At 42.6% G+C, this 26,147-nt stretch overlaps 2 protein-coding genes across 3 annotated transcripts; one reads left to right on the top strand and one right to left on the bottom strand.

Annotated features, from left to right (window-relative positions):
- Positions 1 to 13,083: 13,083 nt before the first annotated feature.
- Positions 13,084 to 17,941, bottom strand: tfpi2 (tissue factor pathway inhibitor 2). 2 transcript variants are annotated; one of them, XM_020933329.2, is made up of 5 exons: positions 17,553 to 17,941; positions 17,063 to 17,239; positions 15,275 to 15,454; positions 14,113 to 14,295; positions 13,084 to 13,696 (listed from the first exon to the last, which is right to left on the bottom strand). In XM_020933329.2, the coding sequence occupies exons 1-5, from the start codon at positions 17,623 to 17,625 to the stop codon at positions 13,626 to 13,628; spliced, it is 684 nt and encodes a 227-aa protein (XP_020788988.1). In that variant the 5' UTR covers positions 17,626 to 17,941; the 3' UTR covers positions 13,084 to 13,625. The 2 variants fall into 2 exon arrangements, with proteins under 2 accessions (XP_020788988.1, XP_020788989.1); XM_020933330.2 differs by having other exon boundaries at positions 14,117 to 14,295; positions 17,553 to 17,938.
- Positions 17,804 to 25,706, top strand: gngt1 (guanine nucleotide binding protein (G protein), gamma transducing activity polypeptide 1). The gene is made up of 3 exons (XM_020933331.2): positions 17,804 to 17,939; positions 22,992 to 23,090; positions 25,581 to 25,706. Exons 2-3 carry the CDS (start codon positions 22,995 to 22,997, stop codon positions 25,704 to 25,706), a joined length of 222 nt encoding a protein of 73 aa, XP_020788990.1. The 5' UTR covers positions 17,804 to 17,939; positions 22,992 to 22,994.
- The last annotated feature ends 441 nt before the right edge of the window (positions 25,707 to 26,147 follow it).

Below are 26,147 nucleotides of genomic sequence, written 5' to 3'. Positions count from 1 at the left end.
TACACAAAAATACTGCACAGTAGTACTGCACAAAAATACTACACAAAAATACTACACAAAAATACTGCACAAAATTACTGCACAGTAGTACTGCACAAATATACTGCACAAAAATACTGCACAAAAATACTACACAAAAATACTACACAAAAACAGTGTGCAGTAGTACTGCACAAAAATACTGCACAAAAATACTACACAAAAATACTACACAAAAAATACTGTGTAGTAGTACTGCACAAAAATACTGCACAAAAATACTACACAAAAATACTGCGCAGTAGTACTGCACAAAAATACTGCACAATAGTACTGCACAATTGTACTGCACAAAAATACTGTATAAAAATACTGCACAACAGTACTGCACAATAGTACTGCACAATAGTACTGCACAAAATGCTGCACAAAAATACTGCACAATAGTACTACACCATAGTACTGCACAGTAGTACTGCACAGAACTACAGTAATACTGTAGTACATTCAGTAGTAGAGTGCAGTAGTACTGTAGAACATTCAGTAGTAGAGTGCAGTAGTACTGTAGTACATTCAGTAGTAGAGTGCAGTAGTACTGTAGTACATTCAGTAGTAAACGTTTGTGTTGAGCTGTGTGGCACTGAGAGGTTTTCATTCTGTACTTTTCTCTCTCATAACGTCTCTTTCTTGTTTCATTCATGATGATTATGTTTTCATTTGTTTCTTTTGTCATTTGAATGTATTTCTTATTCTGTAAAGCTCTTCCAATTACTACGTGTACAAACTGTGCTGTACAAATAAACTCGCCCTGCCTCACAGTACAACAGTACACAACTTACAGTGTGTGTGTTTGTGTGTGTGTGTGTGTGTGCGTGTGTGTGTGCGTGTGTGCGTGTGTGTGCGCGTGTGTGTGCGTATGTGCGTGTGTGTGTGCGTGTGTATGCGTGTGTGCGTGTGCGTGAGTGTGCGTGTGTATGCGCGTGTGCGTGTGTGCGTGCGTATGTGCGTGTGTGTGTGCGTGTGTGCGTGCGTATGTGCGTGTGTGTGCGTGTGCGTGCGTATGTGCGTGTGTGTGTGCGTGTGTGCGTGCGTATGTGTGCGTGTGTGTGCGCGTGTGTGCGCGTGTGTGTGCGTGTGTATGCGTGCGTGCGTATGTGCGTGTGTGTGCGTGTGTGCGTGTGCGTGTGCGTGTGTGTGCGTGTGCGTGTGTGTGTGTGTGATAAATCCCTCCACATGAACATCAGTGTTCTGGTTCAGATGAGGTCAGGCAGGTCACTCATAACATTCATTGAGTGGTGATACAAGAAGAGCTCCACTGTGTTTTTAAACTCCACACACCTTCACCAGAATCACTTGGATCATTTCAGCCCTGGAATCACTGATCTCTACTGAACTAAAGGTTGAAGGAGCTGTTAACCTGAAAACTACACTACATGACATCACAAAGTGGAACAGTGCTTTTTGAGCTTTGAAGATGTAAACAGACTGACCATAAAAGTCCAGGTGTGTTTTTGAGGAGGAATAAACGTTCTAACAAAACTCCAGTTTGTAGGACAATTAAATTTGAGGTGAGAATTCTGTGATAGATTTTGCTGTTTAACTGTCTGATTGCAGATTTGTTGCACTGGTTTATAGTTATTAATATCTTGTTTTTGCTGTTCTGTGGACTATTTCGAGCAAAGTCATAATATCTCCATGGAGACAAGCAGGTGGTGAACCCTCCATTTAAACAAGTTGTGAATATGGTTGAAATCCTGTTGTAAAGTACAGTTATGACATCATCACTTCACAGCCCCATGGTTTTACTGCGTGGGGGGCATTTTTCAGAGAATGGTCTGGTCCGATCCCTGCTCCTGCCATTGTGCCCTTGAGCCTCACTCTCCCCGTGGCAGCTGTATCCGGCGTGACGGTGCCTGGGCTCCGGCGCAGAGCAGAGGAGCACGAGAAGGACTTTAGGTGCAAGAGGAAGATATATTTAGCACTGTTCAAAGGCTGAAGAAATGTGCAGGGAGGAGGGAGGGAGAGAGGGAGAGGAGAGAAGGAGAGACAAGAGGAGAGAACGGGGCGAGAGAGGAGGGACGTTTTGAGAGGGGAAGGGCAGAGATAGAGGATGAGAAAGAGAGATGAAGAGGAGAAGGGGGAGGGGCAGTTTAAGGAAGGAGGTATGAAAAAGAAAAAGAGGAAGGAGTAAGGGAGGACCAATAAGGGATGAGGAGGAGTTGTGAAAGGAGTAAGAGAGGAGAAGGGGAAAGAAATGAGTGGAGGGAGAAAGAGGAGAAAGGGAGAGTAAAGAGGAAAAAGGAGTGATGGAGAAGACAACAAGAGAGGGAGAAAGATAAGGAGATAGAGGAAGGCATGAGGAGGGGGAAGATAGAGAGAGAGAGAGATGAGGGTGGATGAGAGTGAAAGGAGGGAGGAGTGTGTGAGGAGACAGGTAAAGCAAGAAGGAGGAGGGAGAGGGTGTGTGATGTGATTGAGGGAAGGGGTGGGGAAGAGAGAGATGGAAGAGAGAAGGGAACAAGGAGGAAGGGAGGAGGGGATGAGGAAGAAATGAGGAGGGTCAGTGGAGGCACGGAGGAGGGAGGGAGAAGTGAGAGAGGAGGAAAGTATGATGAGAGAGAAAAGAGATGGAATGAGGAGGGGAGTGAGGAGAGAGGGAGAGGGGAGAGAGGAGAAGTCGAGGATGGAGTGATGAGACTGTGAAGACACTGAGGAGTTAAAAATAGGAGAGAAAAAGAGGCGGTGCAGATAGAAGGAGTGTGGAGAAGAGAGGAGAAGAGAGGGGGAGTGGAGGACAGAGTGTGAAGGACTGCAGTGGAGGGGAGTGGAGAAATGGCCCATAGAGGGGGTGAGGAGGGGGAGAGGATTCCGGCGGCAGAGTGATTCGTGCATTGGTGGAAGGTGAAGCGGCAGGTGAAGCGGCAGGTGAAGCGTGACTCATCAGTGAGGCATCCCCTCAGACTCACACACACTCATGTTTCTCTGCACGGTGGGAACTTACCGTGATTTTCTGAAAACTGATTCTGATAGTCCAGCTCCTTATATTCATTTTTTAACCTTAGAGGGAATTTTTGGAGGATTTGCTAAACTATATATTTTGGAGTCAGAAAATCAATGTTTGCATTTGCCCACATGTCTATATGGCGGCCATATTGAAACTCTTTTTGAAATATCTCACCTCTGAATAAGTTGAAATGTTGATTTTAACTGCTAAACCCACATATTCAGGGTCAGAGAATCAAATGGTTCTAGTTACAAAGCTGTAAGACCTACTCACATTAACCCTTAGATGCATAAGTGGGTCAAAAATGACCCAGTTTGGTTGTTTTCTTGAAATTGCATTGTAATATTCGCATGTAATACTCCGTGTTCCTCCAAAAACATGTTTTTTTTTTATTATCCTGTTGAAATACATCAACAATATGAGTAGAACTAATTATAAACATCACATGCAGTTGGTCAGAAAACCCAAAGAGTTTAAAAGTAGCTAACATTAAATTTGGATGTTGAATGTCAACAAACACATTTAGACACAATATGATTACACAACCTTTTTATTAGACATTTGGCTGAGTGGCTAGCACTCATGCCTCACAGCAAGAAGGTTTGATCCCCTGGTCGCCCGGGCCTTTCTGTGTGGAGTTTGCATGTTTCTCCCCGTGTCTGGATGGGTTTCCTCCGGGTGCTCTGGTTTCCCCTATCAACCCAAAACATGCTCCAGGTCTCCATGAACAGTTGATAGTCAAGGTCAATTAAATACAATTAATCAATGATTGGCATTGGTGCTAGTGGCAAACTTCACCCACAGTGAGACTGTGTTGTCTAGTATGAAAGTGGTGTGTGTGTGAGTGATGGTGGTGGTCGGTCAGTCTGCCCCAGGGCAGCTGTGGCTACAACAGTAGCTCACCATCACCAGGTATAAAGTGAATGAATAATGCTGAATGTAATGCTCTGTAAAGCGTCTGTGAAAAAAATGTCTGTGAAAAGCGCCATATAAATGGAGACTTACTTACTTACATTTTCTATACATCATCATTATCATCACTTTCATACAACCATAGACCGTATATACGAGTGGACAGATCTAACGCTGTAGCCGCCATGTGCCAAACAGGAAGTGCTCCAGGAGGTTCTTCCGGCCCCTTCTGACTCTGGCTCCAATGGACTTACATTAGGATCTTGTGGCTCCTCTCTCTGTAACTGGTGCTGTGAGCCTTGTCATTTTGGTCTTAAAATGTTTGTATGAACCCACGACACATGATCCAGAATTTTTATTTATTTATTTATTTATTTTGCTATTTTGTCCGTCAAAAAAATCCTATTCATAATATAAAGCCTGTGGGTGGGTGAGATCCGTCCTGAGTATCTCAAGTCTCTGGATGTTGGTATAACCTTAACCTAAACCCGAAACGTCACCCATTTGAACCTGTAACTGAACTGGATTATGCAAACAGATGTTTTTTTTTTTTTACTTTCTCCTCATCAAAAACATGTCTATACACTGCAAAAGTAATATCTAAGTTGGTTAAAATGACTTAAATTAAGAACATTTGACTTTATTTGAGTAAATTTTACCACAGTGTCCATCCATCCATCCATCCATCCATTTTCATCCGCTTATCCGGGGCCGGGTTGCGGGGGGAGCAGCCTAAGCAGGGACTCCCAGACTTCCTTCACCCCAGACACGTCCTCCAGCTCCTCCGGGGGGACCCCGAGGCGTTCCCAGGCCAGCCGAGAGACATAGTCCCTCCAGCGTGTCCTGGGTCTTCCCCGGGGCCTCCTCCCGGCGGGACATGCCCGGAACACCTCCCGAGGGAGGCGCCCAGGAGGCATCCGGAACAGATGCCCGAGCCACCTCAACTGGCTCCTCTCGACGTGGAGGAGCAGCGGCTCTACTCCGAGCTCCTCCCGTGTGACTGAGCTCCTCACCCTATCTCTAAGGGAGCGCCCAGCCACCCTGCGGAGGAAACTCATTTCGAGCGCTTGTATCCGCGATCTCGTCCTTTCGAGACCACAGTGTGTTTTTCTTAATTCAAGCAACATTCGATTTTGTTTCTTATTTTAAGGGCAAAGAGTTGTTGTTTTTCGTACAGTGTAGCAAGATGTAGTTTCATATTTTAAGCACAAAAAGTCTTGTTCCACTGGCAGATAATACTTGTCAAGTGAAATTTACTCAAATCATGATAAAACTTTGTTAATTCAAGTCATCTTAACTTGGCTAGATTTTATTTTTTTTGCCCACATATTTAGATCACCTGCGCAATTCTGCCCCACAACTGTCCAGAATGTGAAACTGAGATAAATGACTTCAAAGTTTCTGTTTTGTCCAGATAAAAGTATAATAGACCTTTTTAACAATGGCCAGAAGTTATGCGATGTAGAGTAAATGTCACTACAGGTTAATGCTTTTCTACGGCAAAATGTCTGTAAATGTCTGCTGCATTTTCCACCAGCATTAATTGTAAGATAATTTAAGTAATTTATCTTCCATTTACATCTCAGTTTAACATTGACTCACAAAAGCTATATTTACACATGATCTTCCCTTGGCACACCATTGACATACCATTATGGAAACTGCGGCATATTGTTGTCTAATCAGTGTCTACTGGCCTTCAGAGTCTCACCACACTTGCATTGAAGCTCCTCCTTTGGAAGTAGAGTCAAGGGGCTTGAACACTCAAAGATCAGACTATGTTTACTTTTGAAATCACACTATGTTGACTTTTCATGTCCCCCGGGCTCGTATTATTGATAACTGGTAAATAACCTTCTCCTGCGTAAGATTCCAGTTGGTCTCCAGCCTTTTACAGCCTTTCAGCTTTCTTGGACAAGCTGAAAACTTGGACAACATTAGTGAACTACTGAACAAAACTAATAAAAAAATCGATTTCATGATGTAGATATTAGCATAGACAGATTTGTGCAGTTCAGATGCTACAGATGTTCACAGATTACATGTCTCACATTCAAACACTCTACAGGCTTTGTATTGCTTAAAGGTACACTCTGAAACCTTTCTAGTGAATGTCTGCTACTTGGTTGTCATGGGGATGTTATCGCTTTGCCTGTTCCACAGTTTGGCATTACAAGTATCTGTCTTACTCTCATTTTTTCAAATACAGGTGTTTTTGTGACTAAATTCCTTGCATCTTACTGTGAAGGAGGTCGCCTCTTCATAGATCTGTAACTTGGCCTCATTGCTGCCGGTCACCTGCTTGTCTCTGTGGTGACAGAACTTTCCAGGTAATGTAATAACTTCTCCATGGAGACAGGCAGGCAGAGAATTGTACTCAAGTACGAGTACTTCAGAATAATATTACTCAGGTAGTAGGACAAATTAGTGGTCCAAGAAATTGCTCAGACAAAACAAAACAATTATTTGGGAAAAGCACTACTCAAGGGGCTGGACTCTTCCTCTGGCATTTCCCGTGGGCTGGTGTGGACCTGCTCATTGCCCCACAGCTCAGCCGCCGTGTTTTGAAGTTCACCCCAGTGAACCAGAAATTGTGTCCTATGGGCTGTCAACTGATCACCACCTGGTGGTGAGTTGGGTCTGCTGGCGCAGGTGGAAAGACCTGGAAAACTCAAGTATATTGTGAGGCTCTGTGGGGAACATCTGGCTGAGCCCTCTGTCAGGAGAACCTTCAACTCACACCTCCAGGTGAGATTGCCCTGGGAGATTGGGGACATCGAATCTATTTTCGATGCAGCTGTTCATACCTAAGGTAAGGTCTGTGGTGCTTGTCATGGTGGCAATCCCGGTGGTGGACATCAGCAGTAAGGGATGCCGTCAGGCTGAAGAAGGAGTCCTACCAGGCCAAGTGTGCCGCAGCCCATGCAATTGCAGAAGCAAAAACTCAGGGTTGGGAGGAGATCAGGGAGGCCATGGAGGAGGATTATCAGTCGGCTTTAAAGAAAGGAGGAGGAAACAGTGCTTCACCAGCACTGTTTACAGTGCGGGGGGAGAGCTGTTGACCTCTACTGGGGATGTTGTTGGACAGTGGAAGGAATACTTTGAGGATCTTCTCAATCCCGCCATCACGTCTTCCAAGGAGGAAGCCGAGGCTGGGGTCTCAGAGGTGGGCTCGTCACGCTGGCCGAAGTCACTCAGGTGGTTAAAGCTCCTCGGTGGCTCTGGGGGTGGATGAGATCCGTCCTGAGTATCTTAAGTCTCTGGATGTTGTGGGTCTTGGCTGACACGTCTCTGCAGCATCGCTTGGTGGTTGGGATCAGCATCTCTGGACTGGCAGAGTGAGGCGGTGGCCCCCTATTTAAGAAGGGGGGCCAGAGGGTGTGTTCCAACTCCAGGGGAATCACACTCCTCAGCCTCACCAGTAAGATCTATTCCAGGGTACTGGAGAGGAGAATTGGACTGATAGTCAAACCTGGGGTTCAGAAGAAACAGTGTGGTTTTCGTCCCAGTTGTGGAACACAAGATGAACATTGCTCGAGTGTTCATGGGAGTTGTGCCCTTCCTCCAGCTCCTCTCCCCTGGAGGAGGAAGTGTGTGTGGATGGGCGGAAGAGTAACTTAAAGAATAATAGTTGGGCTGGAACAACTGATTTATAATTTTGAAGTAAATGTAATTTAAAACACAAAATCTGGTGTTTTCAAAGGACAGACACACAAATGAGATAAACTAAATCATATCTGAAGTAACATTCAAATCATTTCAGATTGTCAACACAAAGCTTGTCTCACTTACTCACTTCACCACAACATACTCACCACAACTCAACAGATCAAGTAAGAGTACTATAACTTCGATAAAAAATATTACTCAAGTAAGAGTAAAAGTACACCTGCTCATGTTTTTGATTACTGACATGTCCCTACTACAAGTACAGCTGAGGAATAATATTATCTTATAGTATACACGACATTAGCTCCTCCCTGCACTGCTTCTGTTCTTAACATGACTCCAGGTGAAGAGCCGTCAAACTGCCTGTGTTGTTCTGAACGCAGCAGGTTTCAAAAATGAAATTTCAAACTTTTTGGTAGAAACAATTCCAGAGTCATTTTTGATTCCACTATGAAAATGTAATTGTGCTTTTGCTGTGTACAGTCTTGTGCAACCTTCTCCTTCCATCCTCCTCCCATTCTTCTCCTTCCATCCTCCTCCCATTCTTCTCCTTCCATCCTCCTCCCATTCTTCTCCTTCCATTCTCCTCTCCTCCTCGATGTCCTCCCCTCCTCCTCCCATCCTCTCCTCCTCCTCCTCCTCCCATCCTCTCCTCCCCCTCTCTTCCTCCTCCTCCTCCCGTCCTCTCCTCCTCCTCCTCCTCTCCTCTGCACCATTAGAGAGGTTCTCAGTGATTACAGTGAATATTCTTCTGGTGTCATTGATAAGTCACAAATGTGGCTGCTGTGTTTCTGAGTCCTACTATCATGCCTCTAGTGTGAGGAGCATGGAGTGTGTGTTTTCTTTATTAGCAGATGTTCCTGGTTTGGAAACTCAACCTTGTTGTGTCACTCCATACACACTGATGTTCAGCAGCATAGTTTACAAAGCAGAAACATGGAGGAACACAAGAGGAGGCCTGTCCATTACAGTATTCTTAAATCTATGGAAGATCATCAGTTTCATCAGATTTTGAATTTGAAATGTAGTTGAAATTCTCACTTACTTTTTTCAATTCTAAAAAAAAAATATACATGTTTGAATTATTATTTTTTATTCTGAGTGGCAATTGATGAAATTTTAAGTATACTTTTTCAAAATGTTTAAAATGCAATATATTAAAAAATCAAATTCAACAGCCATTTTTTTTTCATTGCAAATTATACACTTATAATTTGCAATGAAAAAAAAAAATGGTAGGAAAGATCCAAGATGCCAAGGCCAAAGCAATCGATTCAAATTGATCTGATCTAATTTAGTAACAAGGAGGAAATGGTGCAGTGAACCAGTCTGATTGGTCAAAATTAGCCCCCTCAGTCACACAGTTTTAATTATACTTAAAATTTCAGCAACTAAAATTCAGAATAAAATTAAATCAAGCATCTTTTTAAATTTAATTTAAAAAAATTAAATTCAAAGTGAGAAATTCAGCAGTACTTCAAAATTCAAAAATTCAAATTCAAAATCTAATGGAACAAATTATTTCTGGTTCCTGAATGAAAACAAAATCACTGTATTTGTCCCTGAGGGACAGTACAAACACATAGAGCGAGCAAACAAAAGTCTCAGCCGAGTCATCAGATCCACTGTGAGTAGCAGCCCTCAGGACAAAAGGGTCCCTCCTCTGTTTCCTCTATGTCCTGCAGCATCACAGCCGCCTCCAGGGGGAGCTAGATGAACTCAGGAGACACAGCAGGAAGCCTCTCTTGAGTTTCTCTCTCTCTGCTCTGTTGTTTTTTCGGTGATGAGACGGGATATTCCATCTGGATCATCTTATGCCATATTTGGTGTAGAAAGCATGTAGCATTTTAGAGCTAGCTGATTAGCATAGGGTGCAGGGTCGCCATGGATACAGAAAATACAAACTGCCCAAATCACATAATCCAATAGTCCTTAATGTCTGTCCTTTGAATTGCACAAGATGCACTTCTTAGTTGGTCAGAATCCAAAAATATTGAGTAAATTTTTTTCTTAATTAAACCTGTAAACACTGCCGGTTGGCCACAGGAGCATCCACCACGACCACCACGACCACCACGACCACCACGACCACCACGACCACCACGATCACCACGACCACCACGACCACCACGACCACCACGATCACCACGACCACCACGATCACCACGATCACCACGACCACCACGACCACCACGACCACCACGATCACCACGATCACCACGACCACCACGACCACCATGATCCCCACGACCACCACGATCCCCACGACCACCACGACCACCACGACCACCACGATCACCACGACCACCACGACCACCACGACCACCACAATCCCCACGACCACAACGACCACCACGACCACCACGACCACCACGACCAAGCCAACATAAAGAGCTGAGGAGAGTGCACAGCTCTTATTAAACACTAGAAAATGGAGCTGTAAACACATGAGCAGTAAGAGGTTGGCCTCTTTTCTAGACACACTCTCACCTCTTCAGACAGAAGTGCTGACCTGGTACAGGAGCATGGCTGACGTGGGGTTTTGGACTGAGTCTTGTACAAGAGGCGTGGGTTTGTACTGCTGACCATAAGGAAGATTTGAATAGTGCCCAGGAGAGATCGCTAGATTACTCAAACATGCATGGATGACATGTTAATCCTCTTCAGGCATGTTTTTGATGAGGGAACAGCATTATAACATCAGATAAGACCCCCACTTAAAGAACTGCATCAGTCCATGGTTCTCATTGTTATATCAGACAAGCATTTAGTAAGGCAAATTAGTTTAACCAACATTTTATAAAGTTAAGAGCTTTTGATCTAAAAACAAATCCTGGTATCTCCCCTCATATCCCAAAACATTTTTACCCCTTACCTTACTTGTGGCTTTTTAAAGGTGGGATCGACCTGACCTCAACAGTAATGGAGAAACTTATCAGTGAACAAGTCATAGATTATTCTGAGCTGTTTAAAGCAGGCATATCGTGCTTGTGTCTGCTATAATTATAATTATAAATTATCCTTTACTGTAAATGTCACAACAATGAACTGTGAAGGTGTCAGCATATCAGATGGATAGCTGAGATGTGGTGTTTTTTTGTTTTTTTTTATTTGTACCGAACCACAGATGCTGCAGAATCCTATGCCTATCACAGATTAACAAATAAATAAAATTGGAGAAGAAATACAGGCGAGTGGGTGCTGGATGCTGGTGGCGGTTCAAACGGGGGTTGATCAGCATTTTGAAAATAAGCAATTAATGATTGCTCAAACATGCACAAATCACTCCAAATAAAACTTCAGATGAGTAAATAGTGAGAGGAAACAACTACGACATGGTTCAAAGCTCTGAAAAGTCCATTTTGCAGAATAGGTCTGCTTTAATATTGTGACAACGTGACATTATTTTCACAGAGGAAAGATTTTGCCACATTGGGGTCCAATCACACCACAGCATGGTTTTACATTTTTGTTAGACCGTGAGTAACAGGAAATACTGATTCTCAGCTTTCTCAACCCCTTTGTGTTTCAAGAGGTGTGCCTCAGGTGTCCATCCTTGGACCAACTCTCTTTTCCATTTTTATAGATGTCCCACTGTTTACTAGCAAAGGAACTACTCATCTGTATGCAGACGTACTCTACCGGCCCAATCCCCAAAAGCGCCTCTCTCAGTCTACATGAGAGCTTTCTCAATACACAGCACAGCATTTTCCCCTGTAATCTTATTGAATGTAATTACAACTAAATATCCCCAAATTCACCACAGCCAAAGGAACTATCGGGAAGTGACAGAAAACAGACATATGCAAATCTGGCTAGTTCATTGTCCTTCCATTATCACATGGCTGTGTTACAGGCACAGATGAAGGCTAAACTGTACAATCTTGGACAGAAAATGTTCATCCTTTGCTACTTTGATTAAATGAGACATAATGATCCTTTCACTGTTTGACCATGGTGACATCATCTATCATCATGCTGCACAGAAAATCTTGAAAAGATGTCTTGTGTGTAATCATTCTGTGATTGGCTTTGCCATACACTTCTCAGGTGCACAGGCTCATGATAGCTCATATATACATATTTCATGCAGAGGAGAGGGTCAGATGAAGCAGAGGATGAAGAGGAGAGGGTCAGATAGAGAGGCATATCTGGCAATGAAAGAAAAATCAACAATCATCACTGAAATAACTTGAAACTGATAAAAGCAATAATAAATAAAAATTTACTGAAAATTGTCCAACAAAAATCAAACATTGTTTTAACCTGTGGTTCAACAGAATTAATAGAAAAAAACTATATAATGAAACTGGTCTGGACAAAAATGATGGTACCTTTAACTTTATATTTTGTTACACAACCTTTTGATGCAAACTCTGCAAACAAATGATTTCTGTAACTGTCAATAACACTTCTGCTTTGATCAACAGGTATTTTAATCCACTTCTCATGAGCAAACTGTTCTAGTTGTCTCAGGTTTGAAGGGTTCCTTCTCCAGACGCATGTTTCAGCTCATTTTACAGATGTACAGTAGAACTGAGATCTGGGCTCACAGAAGAACACTCCAGAACATTCCAATGTTTTGTTCTTAATCATTCTTGTGTGTTTTTAGCTGTGTGTTTTGGGTCAATATCCTGTTGGAAAACCCATGACCTATGACTGAGACCAAGCTTTCTGACATTAGTCAACACTTTTCGTTCCAAAATACCTTGATAGTTTAGAGATTTTGTTGTACTTTGTACAGATTCAAGACACCCTGTACCAGATGCAGCAAAACAGCCCCAGAACAAAACCAAGTCTCCTTCATGTTTCACAGTAGGAAAGTGTTTTTTTTCTTGGTCTGCTTCATTTTTGCGTCTGTGAACATAGAGCTGATGTGTCTTGCCAAAGAGCTTCAGTTTTGTCTCATCTGTCCAAAGGACATTCTCCCAGAAGCTTTGTGACTTGTCAATATGCATAGTGGCAAATTCCAGTCTCACTTGCTTGTCTATCATTTTCTTTCTAGTCTCCTGACACAGTTCTCTTCTTCTCTTTCTCTGGTCCATGTTCAGTGTTGTGTCCATCATGTCTCCAAACAGCACAATGACACATGTCTCCCTTTAAACAGACAGACTGACTCAGGACAAGTTTGAAGAACCTGTGACGCAGATTAGAGACACACTGAAGTTTAACATGTTCCTATTGTCCAAATGTTTACAATCTTTTCTAGGGGAACCATAATTTTTGTCCAGGCCAGTTTCATTAGTTTTTGTTTTTTTTTAAATTATTCTATTGAACAACAATTCAAAAACAGTGTCTGATTTTCATTGGTTATTTGTGAGGAAATTTAAATTTATTATTGCTTTTCTCAGTTTCATTTTAGTGACCATTGTTGTGTGTTTGTGTATGTGTGTGTGTGTGTATATATATATATATATATATATATATATATATATATATATATATATATATATATATATATATATATATATATATATATATATATATATATATATAATCTGACATGTCTCTCGATGTCATCTCTTTCACAGCAATCTTTATTCTCAAAGTACTTCACAGTAGAATATAATACAATAAGTGCTATAGACAGATAATATAGTAACAGTGAGTAAAACAACACACGGCATAAAAAATACAGTCAGTGCAACAGTAGAAAATGGCTCAGTGATAATAGAATAGCATTTACTTAAGAACAGCTTTCATAAAATTGTACTTCTCTGAGTAGTTTTCAGACCCTTTTACTTCTACTACTCCTACTTGAGTAATATATTGTACAGTGTAACAGTACTCTTATTTGAGTAAAAGTTGTGGTTCTTTTTCCCACTGTGAGTAAGTCTACGTATGACAACAGCTTGATGTTGTATGAAATTACAACAGAAAGTGAAATTAGCTTTATGTTTATATGAAATGATTTGTGTTTCTTGTGGCAGTCCTTCAGATATGATTGAGCTTGTCTCATTTTTGTGTTTGTCCTTTGGAAACACCAGATTGGTCAGTACACATCCGAGAAGTCCAACCAGCTCCAAGTGGTCAGAAGAGGTCAGAAGAGGTGAGTAAGGGATCAGAATTTCCACTGATTACTGCTGTGTCTCATGTGCCACTTTTTCCTCTGGACTAAGTGCTTTTTGTGACCTGTAAAAAGAACAGAGTGAGGATGAATACAGAAGTAAAGCAGGCACAGTCCAGGATCCAGCTGTGCCACTGCTCAAGTGTGAATTTATGTGTAAAAGAGAGGATGCAGAGGAGAGGGTCAGAGGAGGAGAGGGTCAAATAATGCAGAAGAAAGAAGCACAAGAGCAGAGGTTGGGGGTCAGATGATGCAGAGGAGCAGAGGAACAAGAGCAGAGGGTCAGATGATGCAGAGGAAAGGGGCAAAAGGAGCAGAGGAGCAGGAGCAAAGGAACACATTAAATGAGAAGGTGGGGTTAAACTGGGTGCTAGACCTGGTACTTGACCTGGGACTTGAATTAAGCTTGGCCCTAGACTAGACTTTGATCTGGACTTTGGAGCTTGATACTAAAGCCTGTTCTAACATGCCTTAGGCCTACCTGCCTTAGCTGGGGCACACACATCCATGCAGCTATCCCTGGACACAAAGTTGTTGCTGCTGCCCCCACAGCCCGAGTAGAGGAACTGCAGGCACGAGCGTGATCTTGCGTCGTAGTAAAAGCGAGGGATGGATGCCGAGCAGGTGCCTTTGTCCAGAGGATCTCGACACAGGACAGGGACATCTGCAGAGACAGGAGACATGTCATGCACTGTGACTGAAGTTAAATAAGGCTCAGATTATCAGTCTTATTCAAAAAGTGTTTTCTTAATTTCTTCTGGAAAAACAAATCCTATGAACAATCAGGAGCACTCTTACACAAAGAAATTCTGCCCTTTATTCTGCACAATATTTTTATACTCATAATTCTACCAACAGAGATAGTATATTAGATCTAACTGCTCTTCTACTGAGTGTCCTGGACACAACAGGAGATGGACTGGAGTTATGTGGAGTTTGTATCTGGATGATGGTGAATTAGGTGCAGAATTCTCTTGTTTGTATCATCCACTTTAAGAAGATGCTATTAAAACATGAATGAGTGAGGCCCAAGGATTTTTGTATTAAAATGCAATGAAATAATATTTAAACCTTGGCCTTTAGTTCAGTTTTAATTGTTCTAATAATGAAGCATATACAGGTATATACAGATGATGACAGAAGTAAAGGCTGTGCCAAAAATCAAAGAATTGATTGAGATCTAAACTTAGGTGGATCTCAGTGATAAGGCGAGCACAGGTCTACAGCTAATGCTGTGGCAGTGAGAGCGCATGATGCTGAAGAGGAGCTGCACTCTCTCCTCACATGTACTGTTTCACAAGTTTTGACTTAAATCTGCACAATCTGACTTTAAGTACAGTGTCGCCTTCACTTTGGAGCTGTATATGTGTGTGTCTGCCCGCTCCGCCTCCCTCTCTCTAATGCTGCTCCTCATCTATCTCCTCTTTCTCTCCTCTTGTGATTCTTTATTCCAACTAAGTATAATCCAATTAAAAAAAAAAAAAAAGTGATCCTGACACCTTGGTCTGTGCACCTTGAAGTCCACCTGCCTATGTTTTCAATAAATGGAATAAGAAGGTTGAAAATTGACAAAAATGGGGGAAAAAATTGACCATATGACCAGCCCTGTCCAGGTGTGACAGCTAATGTGAGGGAGGACTGACCTCTGGTGGGGCTGCAGAGGTCGGAGCAGGAGGTCAGGTGGAGGAAGCGGTTGGCGTTGCCATGGCAGCCTCCGTAGTAGAAGGGCTCACACTGCAGAGAGCTCATGTTGAAGAAGTACCTGGAGAGCAGAGAGCGACAGGGGCCCGGCTCCTGGGGCAGGCGGCACGGTGCAGGGACCCCTGGATTATCACACACAGGTTAGAAGGGGTAAATGCCATTAATCATGACATCATATTTAAGTGTCAAATAGTACAAGTAGTACTCTGAAGGACCAAGGCCATATTACACTATTTTCTGATCAATGTTATAACATATCTTTACTGAAATAAAGATAAGAGGTAGTTAATATCTTGAAAACTATCCCTTCATGACATCAGAAGAGCATTTTGAACTTTGGAGATGTAGGCAGACTAATAATAAATGCCTCGTGTGTATTGTGCATCCGTCTTTTATTACCCACTTAAACTCTGTGGCATGATGTTTAAATCATTCCTTCGTTTAGTTGCTGGATACTGCATTTCATCACTTGTGTATAATTTATAACAGTTTTAAGCTGCTTTGTTTATTCATTTTTATTAATTCTAATCATTTTTAGAATAATCACCTTTATACAGTACTTAATTATATCTTCACTTGCTTTACTCCAGACCACTCACTCATTCAGTCACTCACTCTGTCAAACTGTTCATATAATGGTGCCCTGTTGGAAATTAATTTCCTCAACTATATCCATTCTCCCGAGTCTGATTCTTTGATCTGAATTTTTCCGTACCAGTCTAACACTCCATAGTGGGCCTCTTAAATATTGTGCCTCCACTTCAGAACAGTTTCTTGAATGAATGAAATGTATTTTGTTGTTCACATTCAAAAACAAAACATCTTCTATTTGTATTGGTTGCAAAAAGAATTGTTTGATGCCACTGTAATCCCTCCTGACCATCACATGATCACTCAACATCACAACATCACAGCTTCCATGTGATATCAGCAGTGTCCCAGACCCACAATTCACCGCTCCATCACTACACCATTCACTCGTCTTGCTCAGAGGCGGCTCATACGTTTACTCAATTACATTTACTTGAGTAACAGGTTTTCAGAGTACTTTTCTAGCATACTTTTACTCCTACTTGAGTAATATTTTTATTGAAGTAACAGTTGAGTAAAAGTTGTGCTTCCTTTTTCCACAGTGAGGAAGTTTAAAGTGACAAAAGCTTTATGTTGACTGAAATGATTTGAATGTTTGTGTTTCTTGCAGTGCTCCTTCAGATCTGATTTAGTTAAGTCTCATTTTTATCTTGATTTTTTGAATTAATGTTTTATCCTTCCAATCACATTCTCTTCAAATGCACTTCAGCTGTACTTGAGTAGAGTGTTTATTTCTGTTTCATTTAAGTACATTTTTGGACCACTACTCTGTTCTTCTAGTTGAGCAATATTATTCTAATGTAAGATGTCAGTGTAATCCCTCAGTCACAATGATACCATATGGCTGAGGGTATTTTGAAATAATAATACTCCTACCTGAGTAAAATTTCTGGTTGTAGGACTTTTGCTGGGTTTCATTTAGATTAATTCAATAACCTAATATTAGTGCATGGCCGTTCATATAAAGACTGAGACTGTAGTTGTAATAGGCTATAGCAGGTTCCAGGGTCTAGTCACTAATATAAACCATCAGGTTCAGCATGTGTGACTTCATATTTTGGTTGTTTCATGTGTTATCAATAAACTGGGAGTATGACGTCCTCATATTGAACAATCTGAAAAGCAGCAGTAAAACTCACTTGGGATTCGGAAGCAGGTCTTGTGGCACTCCTGGTACGTGCGGAAGTTGTTGGCGTTTCCCTGGCAGCCCCCGTAGTAGAAGTGCTCGCACTTCTGGGTCTGGGTGTTGTAGTAGAAGCGTTGGATGTTCGCTCGGCACGGCCCCTCCTCCGCGGGCAGCAGGCACAAGGCTACGGCTACGCACCCAAAAACAAAAGCGCACTTACACAGAGACACTGCAGGGACAATCAATTCTCCATCGTATGCAACACTACCAGCACTTGCTAAATCTTGGAATATAGTAGACCAGTTCTGCTACACAAAGAACACAGTCGGTTTAATTATTAAGTAGTAGGAAGTAGACTAAGCAAGGACTAAATGAGGAGGACAAAAGCTTAATTTAACAATGCCAATTTAGGTTTACAACAGCACTAAACCAAGAGTGAACCGCTCTGAATAGTGACTAAAAAAACACAACAAAGTTGTAACAGGATATCGGGTTAAGCCTACCTTTGTGGCGCAGAGGCCGCACGCTGCCCAGCGCACACAGGACACTTATGGACACTTGTATCCAGCGCTGCATCCTGACCACTGGCCAGAGCAGTCAATCTCGCAGATTTAAAGGCGAAAGTTTTCGGGAGTTTTCGGAGGCGGGACCGGCTGTGAATCACTGACAGAGTCTGGTGTACGCATATTACGGTACGGCGCATGACATCACCGCGCTATGCTCCAGTATGTGCGTGAATGCATAAAAGAGTGATAAGGATTAATGAAGAGTGTCCCAGGAGGGTGCAGCCGGGGAGTGGAAGTGTGACTCGGGGCTGCATCATCTCATCCTGGGACTATCCTCAGGGTCAAGGCGAGGAAGCATCACCACAGCCACAGCTACAGTCACGGGTCTGTGCTCTGCGGTCTGTGCTCCCACTTTACTCACATGGATCAGTCAATAGATCAATTGTGATCATGTCACGTCACAAGTTGAAAGTTAAGATTAGAGTTGGTGTGATGGTGTCATTGGTGTATCGTGTAATTTCCTGGTTGAGCAGCCAAGATGTTGACCGTGGTTTAGGATTAAACATGGTTCCTCTCTGTGGATCCACACACGGATTTTTATGAATACAATTCCTAAAAAAAACCTGCGGAATTAGTGCATCACATTTCAGAACACAAACTATGAATATCAGGCTGGTGTAAGCATTTGATTTAGGCTACTCAATTATATCCTTGCACAGCAAGATGAATTCTCATATTAGTGACTCACAAGAATACATCTAGCTCCTGTTTCAATAGAGCCCGGCCGCTGTCGTTGTGTCCTTAGGCAAGGCACTTTGTATAAAAGTAGAGCCAAAGGTGAAGCCTAAAGAATCAAAACAAGCATGGCGATGTCAACAGACATACTTCAGCCTATTTTAGTGACTTTACGGACTTGTTTGTGACCAGTGTGTGGTAGGTAAGCGCTTTGTGCATCGCGCCCAAAGCCTCCATGACAACAGAGCGGTTATCTGCTTTTGGCCACACACTGAGCAGCTCTTGAAGATGTTAGCTCAGGAGCTGGCTAAAGAGTTAGCTATGGACATTTGAGTTGCTGCAGATTTTTTACACCATACGAGGCAGCAAATGTGGCAGAAGACCTTCCAGAAGAAACACTTTGGGGGAATGGACCATTTCATCACCAAAGAAATGCCAGAGCGGGGTAAGAATGACGCCTTTCCTGTTGTGTTCAGCTGGCGCCCCCTAGAGGCTGCTGTGATGCTGCAGGATACAGAGGAGGGACACTTTTGGCTCTTCCACAGGATCTGCTGACCTCATGCATCATGATTGTGACTTCTTATGCAACGTTAATATGAAAAATGTCCATTTTAATCCTCTGAACAGTGAAAATGTCAAATGTGGGTCATACACGAGTTTCCTTCCTCTAAATAAGTAACAAAACTGTAGCTGTACCAAAATATACCAAAAAATACTCTTGGCGATATATCAATACAGCAGCCCACAATACTGATATTGTATCATCACATGAACCCTTTAAACATAGTTACACCTGTGCTCCTTCATGACAAAAATGTATATCAAAAAAGAATACCACAATATTTTTATGCAGTACAGATTTTTGTCCGACTTTTTGATATCATTGTCTTCATTTACTTCTGCCCTAATCATACATATCAAATATTATATAATATTTTGACATTTTAACCCTTTAAATGCCATTTTTGACAGCAAAAGTCTCAAATTATGTCCATGAAAAATATGAAAACAAAAAAAAATTCTTTATCTTCCAACTAATTTTTATGTCCTAAAATAGTGCCAACACTTTTTTTTAGTTTTTGCACAAAATGCTGTTTTCCCCTAAAGCCCCATTATAACCACACATTTTTAGTTACACTGACATAACACCACTAAATCATAAACTGTGGATTTTACAGGTTTCTCCTATTAAGAAAAGGTAAAATTTGTGATTTTTAGAATTCAAACCCAACTCACCCCATCACACCGTGTGCTGGCCTGTATGCAAACACACCTATAGATTTCCTATGCTTTCCTATGGAGTTCTATGGGATATACAGTGATTGTGTACATGGGGGTTCTGTTGGCATATACTTGCCTGGGGTGGGTTGTGGGTGTGTGTATGTTCACATACATGGGTCTGTATGGGGTTGTGGAGGGGTGTCACATTTGCATTGTGTAAAAATGACTGAAAATGTAAATATTATGATTATGCTTGAAATGGTGGACCTAAATATCATAGAAAAACATCTCCAAACCCCCCAAAAAACAGTCAGATTTAAAACTTTGAACACATTTGAACACAATGACAGGAGAAAAACAAATATCAAGTGAACTAAAATTGCAGTTACTCTGATTTAAAAAAAAACAAAACAAAACAAAACATTTTCAGTGTTTATGTATAGAGGCGTAAACAAAGACAGATACATGTACCTGAAAATGCACACACACACACACACACACACAGGCACACACCAACTCACACACACTCCCAAACAAACACATTCAGTGCACTCTGGGACTCCTCTAGAACACATCCGTATCATTTTAACCTTCTCTGGCCTTCAGTGTGGACTAATATGTACAGATGTCTTTCTATTGATATAACCTTGTAATGAAAGATACACAGTAAAAAGCAAAATATAAAAAAATTCAAAGACACTAAAACAAAACAAATTTGAAGAGTTTTCAACACCAAAAAAAGAAAAATAAATCATAAAGTAAAAATACACTGGCAAAAATATGCCAGTGAAAAATTTTGAATGGAAGTCAATGGGACAAAAATGTACCTAAGGACCACAGGTGTAACTATTTTGATTATAGACCAGGTGTGATCTAGAAAAAAAACACAGAGATTAAAAATACACCACAAAAATACACAACCTGGCCAATTTTGGTGCCATTTGGTGCAATATAGCTTATATAGTTATGTAGTTATATAGTTATGCAAAAAACAAAAGTCGAGAAGTACAAAAATTGACCTAAGTGTGTAGGGGGGTTACCGTATTTTCCGCACTATAGGGCTCATATAATCCAGAGCGCCCTATAGTGCAGAAATACTGTAAACAATATGCTATATCAATATTTCAATATTTTTCCCAACCCTATTTGTGGACAGGGAAGATGTCTTTGTTTCTAGTTGTTCAGCTGTTGCAGCCCTTCCACCATCAACTTAGAGAATTCATTTGAACATATACATACATATACATACAAATACATATGTTTTCAGAGAATCATCTGAAGTAAATACGTAGATCTCAGTTTGCAGGTACACATATCATTCTGGAGTAAGCCAAACCCATTAAACTCAAGTGAGTATTTGTAATCAGGGTCAAAAGTACCGATTCTGTGCTGTTGGATAACTGAGAAACAGGCAGGATGTCACTAACATGCTAAAAATAAACACCTGGGCCATGTTACTATAAATACACTTGAATATGATTCACTGCTATTGTTTTTGCAGTTCTGTATTTTACAGCCAAATCTGACTCCTATTGGTCGACTGCTGTTTTTAGAGCAGGATGCCCTTCCTGTCTCCACTTGTCTGAGTGAAGTGGGCAGCTGGATGTTATGAGCAAAAATCAGAGGCCAGGGACCAGGCGTGTCCGGACATTCTTACTGGTAGCACGCATGCCTGTCCGCAGACCTGACATGTAACTTGGCTTACCATAGAGATAGATGTTTAATGTCAGTGTGTGGACCATTCAAGGCAAAGCCAGAACATGCCAATGGAGACGAGCAGGCAGCAGACCTTGCACCAGAACAGTGAATTAGTAAGTAAATCAAACTATCCACATCAGTTTATAAAATAAATGCATATGTACATGGCAGTGGGTGGAGAATGTGATTCGCAGTTTGTCTGATTTATAATTTGATACAGATTTACCAGATTTTGTGTAATGTTGAAATTAAATTACATACATTTAAGTAATGCACAAATTCTGGCCAATGACTCATTTTTCAAAGGATAGACACAGAAATTAGACAAACTAAACACAAATTTTCTAATCATTTTAAAAAGCATCATCAACATAAAGCTTTTGTCACTTATACATTTCCTCACAGAGGGAAAACTAACCAGAACCTTTCCTCAAGTAAGAGTACTGTCACTTCAATAAAAATATTGCTCAAGTAGGAGTGGAAGTATGTTGCTAGAAAAGTACTCTGAAAAGTACAATTTCTTAAAAAAGTTACTCAAGTAAATGTAACCCAGTACTACCCACCCCTGGTACTCTAACTGCAGGTTAAGAGAGAGATACTTCATTGATCCTGGGGGAAATTTTCAAGTTTTGCTGCAGCAATATTCCCACTGCATTTCTCAGTGGAATTTGTGTCAGTCAGGTCAGGTCAGGTCAGTCAGGTCTCAGTGCAGTTTAACAGGAGGACTAGAGACTGGACCATTTGGGAGGGTCAGCAGATCATGTGGAAAAGGCAAAGGTGTCCCTCCTCTGTGTTCTGCAGCATCACAGCAGCCTCCAGGGTGCACCAGGTGAACACAACAGGAAAGGCCTCGTTCTTCCCGCTCTGGTGTTTCAGTTCCCTCAAAGTATTTCTTCTGGAAGATCTTCTGCCACATTTGCTGCCACAAAAGCCTGTAGCATCTCAAATGTTTTCATCTCAAAAGAGCTCATTTCACAAAATCCAACAGTTCTTTACTTACTACTACTACTTACTTTGACCTACACATGCTGCACTTCTTAGTTGATTAAAATCCCATAATATGATGTTAAAAACAGAGCTCAAATAAGAAAATGTTTAAAAAACTGCTCACTGTGAGCCGGGGAGCTACATAAGCAGACAACTACTCCACTGTTGTTATTTACTCAGGTAAATGTAAGCGAGTACATTACTTGAGTAAATGTAAGCGAGTATGAGTAAGTGAGTGCTGTTTGCTGATCCAGTAGTTTGACTAATGCTCGTGGCTCTGGTTCACCTTGGCACTTGTGTGTTAAGCTCTTATTATCTTACTTACTGTTTTAGGTAGCACAGTTCTGTGTGCAAGTGCTCGGCTGGAGGTCAGAGTATTTCACAGCTCTCACCACGCACACCCTATCCTCACAACAGTGGGGTTCTCCTCAAAGCAGTGGTGTCCTTTCAAACCAGCACTCATTTCTCTGTTTTGAAAGATGAAAGTTGCTGTGCACAAACATTTGGAGCTTGTTTTAATCAGATTATGGGATTACAAGTGTTTATATAGAGGACAGGACAACGGGGAGGGATCCTTACCACAGACAATACAAGGACATACGCTAGGCCAGCTGCTGTGAGTACCAGCTGCTCTTGTCTTCTACTTTGGCTCTGCTCCTCTGCTCCTCTGCATCTCTGGCTCTGCTCCTCTGCTTCTCTGGCTCTGCTCCCCTGCTCCCCTGGCTCTGCTCCTCTGGGTCTGCTCCTGTCTGCTCCTCTAGCTCTTGTGGATGACTTGTTGGACTTTGGTTTCAGAAAATGCCAGTGATAAACGTGGAGGACCTGACCGATAAAGACAAAGCAGTGATGGAAGTGAACCAGCTGAAGACAGAGGTTAAGCTGGAGAGGTGGAAGGTCAGTGTGGACACATGTAGAGGTTAGAGTGGTTCAGAAATGTTTAAAATTGTCACTTCACATTATTCAGACCTCAGTATTCTCTAAAATGTTGATAAACCAATATGTCCCTGAAGTCCATCCATCCATTTTCTTCCGATTATTGATTATCTAAGCAGGGACTCCCAGACTTCCTTCACCCTGGATACTTCCTCCAGCTCCTTCGCGGGGACCCCAAGGTATACCCAGGCTAGCCGAGGAACGCCTCCCGAGGGAGGAGCCCAGGAGGCATCCGGAACAGATGCTCTCCCCTCATCTGCTCCTCTTGACGTGGAGGAGCAGTGGTTCTACTCCAAGCTCCTCCCGTGCAGCCAAGGTCCTTACCCTATCTCTAAGTGATAGGCCCAGCCACAATGAGGAAACTCATTTCGTACACTTGTATCCACGATCTTGTCCTTTCGGTCATTATCCAAAGCTCAGCCCGTACCCCATACTCCCAGAGAGCCCCCCACAGGACACCAAGAGGGACATAGGTCTTCTCCAGATCAACAAAGCACATGTGGACTGGTTGGGCAAACACCCATGAACCCTCAAGCACCCTATGGAGAGTATAGACCTGGTCCAGTCTTCCACAGCCAGGACAAAAACCACACCGCTCCTCCTGGATGCGAGGATTGACTATCAGTCCCTGGAATAGACCTTACTGGGGACGCTGAGGAGTGTGATTCCCCTGTAAATGGAACACACCCTCCTTCTTATACAGAGGGACAACCAAGCCGTCTGCCAGTCCAGATACTGTCCCCGACCACCATGTGATGTTGCAGAGATGTGTCAGAGACTTAAGATACTCAGGACAGATCTTTTCCACCCCCAGAGCCATCGAGGAGCTTTAACCAGATCAGTGACTTCAGCCAGGGTGATGGATGAGTCCGCCTCCAAGTTCCAATCCTCCTTGGAAGATGTGACAGTGGGATTGAGGAGATCCTCAAAATATTCATTCCACTGTCCAACAACATCCCCAGTTGAGGTCAACAGCTCTCCCCCCGCACTGTAAACAGTGTTGGTGAAGCACTGCTACCCCCTCTTGAGGCGTCAGATGGTTTGCCAGAATTTCTTTGAGGCTGACCGATAGTCCTCCTCCAGGAGTCCCATGAGCCAACAAGGCCCAATAGGACTCCTTCAGCCTGACAGGATCCCTTATTTCTGGTGCTCTTCACAGGGTTCAGGGATTGCCGCCGCAAATACTTTACGACCATAGGTACAAGCGGGTACATTGACAAGAAAGGTCAAGAACAAAGCCCACTTGGACTCCATTTCCTCAACCTACCTCGTGATATGGGAGAAACTCTCCCGGAGGTGTGAGTTGAAGGTCATCCTGACAGAGGGCTTCCCAAATGACCCTCATAATGTGCTTGGGTCTACCAGGTCTTTCTGGCTTCCTCCTCTGTCAGCACCACCAGGTGGTGCTCTACAACTCTGTTCCTCTCTTCACCCGAGTGTCCAAAACAAGCAGCTGGAGGTCAGATGACACGACAACAATCATCAACCTCCAGCCTAGTGTGTCCTGGCGCCACGTGCACCGATGGACACCCTTGTGCTTGAACATGGCTCCTTGTCTTGTCTTTTTTTACACAAGCAAAAAGCAGTAACTGTGGAACCTGTGTGTTAAATGAGCTACCAACAAAGGGATACCTGTACAATGAACGTCCTAACCCTCTTTATTGTGAGGTGCTGTAGAAGCACTATAGTAATCTGCCAATCTACACCATCAGCCCCTCCCACCACCAACATTCACACAAACACACCACATTCATAATAGCCAATGTAGGTGAAATGCCTATGGAAGCAACAACTGTTTTCGCTACTGCCGCCTCACTGTGTCACCTGATGTTCCTAACAGCCTCCCATCCAAGAACTGACCAGGCCCAGCCTTGCTTAGCTTCTGAGATCTAACGAGATCAGGCTTTGACAAGGAGCTTTGGCCACTGCCTAACCCTGTGTGCTGTGAGACTGTCTGACCCTCTGTGCTGTGAGACTCTCTGACCCTCTGTGCTGTGAGGCTCTCTCACCCTCTGTGATGTGAGGCTCTCTCACCCTCTGTGATGTGAGGCTCTCTGACCCTCTGTGATGTGAGGCTCTCTGACCCTCTGTGCTGTGAGGCTCTCTGACCCTCTGTGCTGTGAGGCTCTCTCACCCTCTGTGATGTGAGGCTCTCTGACCCTCTGTGATGTGAGGCTCTCTCACCCTCTGTGATGTGAGGCTCTCTGACCCTCTGTGATGTGAGGCTCTCTGACCCTCTGTGCTGTGAGGCTCTCTGACCCTCTGTGCTGTGAGGCTCTCTCACCCTCTGTGATGTGAGGCTCTCTGACCCTCTGTGATGTGAGGCTCTCTCACCCTCTGTGATGTGAGGCTCTCTGACCCTCTGTGCTGTGAGGCTCTCTCACCCTCTGTGTTGTGAGACTCTCTGACCCTCTGTGACGTGAGGCTCTCTGACCCTCTGCTCTGTCTCAGACATCTAAATGCTGTGAGGAGATGCGAGACTACATCCAGGCCCTGGTTGACGAGGACACGCTCGTGAAGGGGATCTCAGAGGAGAAGAACCCGTTCAAGGAGAAGGGAGGCTGCATCATCTGCTGAAGACTTTTTATCATTGTGTACTAAATGTCATCATTGTACATGTGTGTACTGTATGTCAACAATTATAAACATCTGAAATGAATGAATTCATTATTAAATTCATTACATTTGAAAGTCTCTGTATCTGATTTGTTAATTAAAGTTAGTTAGTAAAACATGAAAAACAGAACTAATTCATTTTAAACAGTTTGCAGTGGTCCAAAGTTATTCCTCTCTTACCTTATGCATTCTGAGCATCCTAATTATTCATCATAACTCTCAGAGAGCAGTGTGGAGTTTTACCATAACAGTACTGCTAACAACAACAAGAATGCTAACACACACTTCCTGATTTTCAGACAATTAAACATTTTATAATGCAAATAGGCAGCATACAGCTTAGAGCCGCTTATACAAATCTGTGCTAGGTAAGGACACGTTTAGCTAAAAAACTGGCACAGG

This window comes from Boleophthalmus pectinirostris, unplaced genomic scaffold, assembly GCF_026225935.1.
Source record: "Boleophthalmus pectinirostris isolate CB_2022bp ecotype Guang Dong unplaced genomic scaffold, ASM2622593v1 HiC_scaffold_21, whole genome shotgun sequence".
Classification (NCBI taxonomy): Eukaryota; Metazoa; Chordata; class Actinopteri; order Gobiiformes; family Gobiidae; genus Boleophthalmus; species Boleophthalmus pectinirostris.
The sequence above is the reverse complement of the archived record's forward strand: the minus strand, read 5'-3'. Positions and strand labels throughout refer to the sequence as shown.